A 2,500-nucleotide genomic window follows, 5' to 3' on the forward strand; every position below is an offset into this window, starting at 1 on the left:
CCAGGTTATCCAGCAACCATTTATATATATATATATATATATATATATATATATATATATATATATACATATATACAATATATATTTGATTACTTTTAAGAAAATCTCTAGTTTATGGAAAATATATTTTAACTGAAAAACTGGAGAAGCAGTTTTAAAATAATTTCAATCTTCACTTTCAGTTTGGACGATAAAAAACAAAGGAAAGAGGGAAGAATTAGGAAAGACAATCAGGTTAGATTAGATCAAGGAACTTAACTGCATTAATTAAAACAGGAAGGTTTTATATGTGAGTGGCTGGGATGGGGTTTCTACATATACTGCGTTTATATGATCATTCAAAAAAATATAAGTAATCAGTTAAGGGATAATACATACGTATAGTTGGCAAATTAGCCGGTCACATCGAATTTCACAAATCAAATTATATCGTGGATCAGAATTATTCATCATAAATATAAATGTATGTATATATAGAAATAGGTATAGAATCACACTCACATACACATTCTCATACCTACAGACACACATGCACACACACACATATATATGTGTGTATGTGCGTGTGTGCGTGTGTGCATGTACAGTATATATGTATATGTATATGTATATGTATATATATATATGCATATATATATATATGTATACATATGTATATATATTCATATATATATACATATATGTTAATATATATGTGTGTGTGTATACACATGCATGCATATATATATATATATATATATATATATATATATATATATATATATATTCATATATATATACATATATATGTACATAAATGTACATATATATGTATATATATGTACATATATATTCATATATATATATATATATATATATATACATATATATTTATATACATATATGTATATGTATATGTACACACACATATATGTATATATATATATATATATATATATATATATTATATATATATGTATATATATATATATATATATATATATATATATATATATATATATATATATATATATATATATATATATATATATATATATATATATGTGTGTGTATGCACAGACACATACACACACTGTATATATATATATATATATATATATATATATATATATATATATATATATATATATACATATATAAACTGTATATATATATACATATATACATATATTCACGCATATACTAACAGATATTTAGACCCACACACACACACACATGCACATAATTCAGTAAATCGTGTGTTTTTGTATTTCAATATCTAAAATTCCAGGAGGTATATGAAGATCAGAGTCAGTAAGTTTCTTTCAGGACAATGTCGACTGAGAAGTTGATTGGATTAGCAGGTCACGAAAAAAGTAAGAAAACATTAATCGTTACCCGTTCCTGCGAGCGCGAGTTTGATGGGGAAATGACAGACGTGCAGGCCAAGGGGGAGAGGGCGACCTGCAGCTCGGCAACGTGTCGTGGAATGTTGTTAGCCCGCCTGGAGACCGAAGAATTTGTCTGCTCTACCTTGCTCCGATTTGTGTATATATATTTAAGTATATATGTCCACATGTGTGCATATATCTGTCTAAAAAGGTTAGGAAACATTAGATAATCGTTACCCCTTCCTCCGAGTGCGAATTTATATATAAAGAGAGGGATATATGTCGACCACTTTTTGGAAAAGGAAGCAAATGACATTACATATGCGGTGTATCATGAGATAGCACTGTCTCATGCGCAGCGGGAGAGAATAAGAGATAGAGAATAGTAAAATTTTGTGAAATGGAAGAAATTAGATGTAATAGAAGACAAAGCAGAAAAGAGAGATTCAGATAAAGTTGCATAAGCATCGCATAACCTTGTGGATTTCATTTAAAGCTACGCAGGTATCTTATAAACATCTTTTTTTTCTTAGGATGAGTGACAAGTTTTTCTATATCTTTCTATTTTGTTTTACTTTTTTTTTCATAACACAAGTGAAGATATGCTACAGCGAGCTATGCACTGTGATCTGGTGATAATACTGATATAAGGAAGGAAAAGGAATGGACGGTTTACGAATTCGTAATATTTATTGGACCTCGTGCATTGAAATAGTATACACTATGGTTCCTATTTGATTCCTTTTCTACCAATTCAATAATGGTGGGAACGATAAAGAGTAGCAGGGGTGTAATACGCATGAGAGGGCACGTAAGATGGCTCTGCCTCAGGCTGATGTGTCCGCCGTAATGGAGTGGAGTGTAGGCACTATATGTAGGGAGATAATCCTGAGAAGCCTCAGCCTCCGCCTCGAGTTGAGCAGACCTCTTGCAGAGGGAGTGCCTGTGATGAGGTGTTACAGGAGAGTAGGGAAAATAAGAAGGATAAGAAAGGTAAGAAGCTTCGGCTTCTGGTTCAGCAGACCTCTTGTAAAGCCGCTGACCATAATATCCTCCGTAGGTAACGGGGAAATGGGTTCCGTGGGAGTAAACTCGAGAAGGCTCAGCGTCAGCTGACCTTTTGTGGTGTG

General features: G+C 31.4%; 1 protein-coding gene across 1 annotated transcript in view; it reads right to left on the minus strand.

Annotated features, from left to right (window-relative positions):
* LOC147466677 (uncharacterized) overlaps positions 1-2,500 on the minus strand; it is a 3,823-nt gene that overhangs the window by 919 nt on the left and 404 nt on the right. Inside the window, exon 2 of the mRNA XM_086534661.1 lies at positions 2,197-2,500. This exon is cut by the window's right edge and continues 241 nt beyond it. Within this exon, the coding sequence (XP_086390787.1) occupies positions 2,197-2,500 (304 nt within the window). The remainder of the gene's footprint in view (positions 1-2,196) is intronic.

The sequence above is a fragment of the Penaeus japonicus genome, unplaced genomic scaffold (assembly GCF_977035675.1).
Source record: "Penaeus japonicus unplaced genomic scaffold, GWHDUDI00000001_assembly GWHDUDI00000042, whole genome shotgun sequence".
NCBI lineage: Eukaryota > Metazoa > Arthropoda > Malacostraca > Decapoda > Penaeidae > Penaeus > Penaeus japonicus.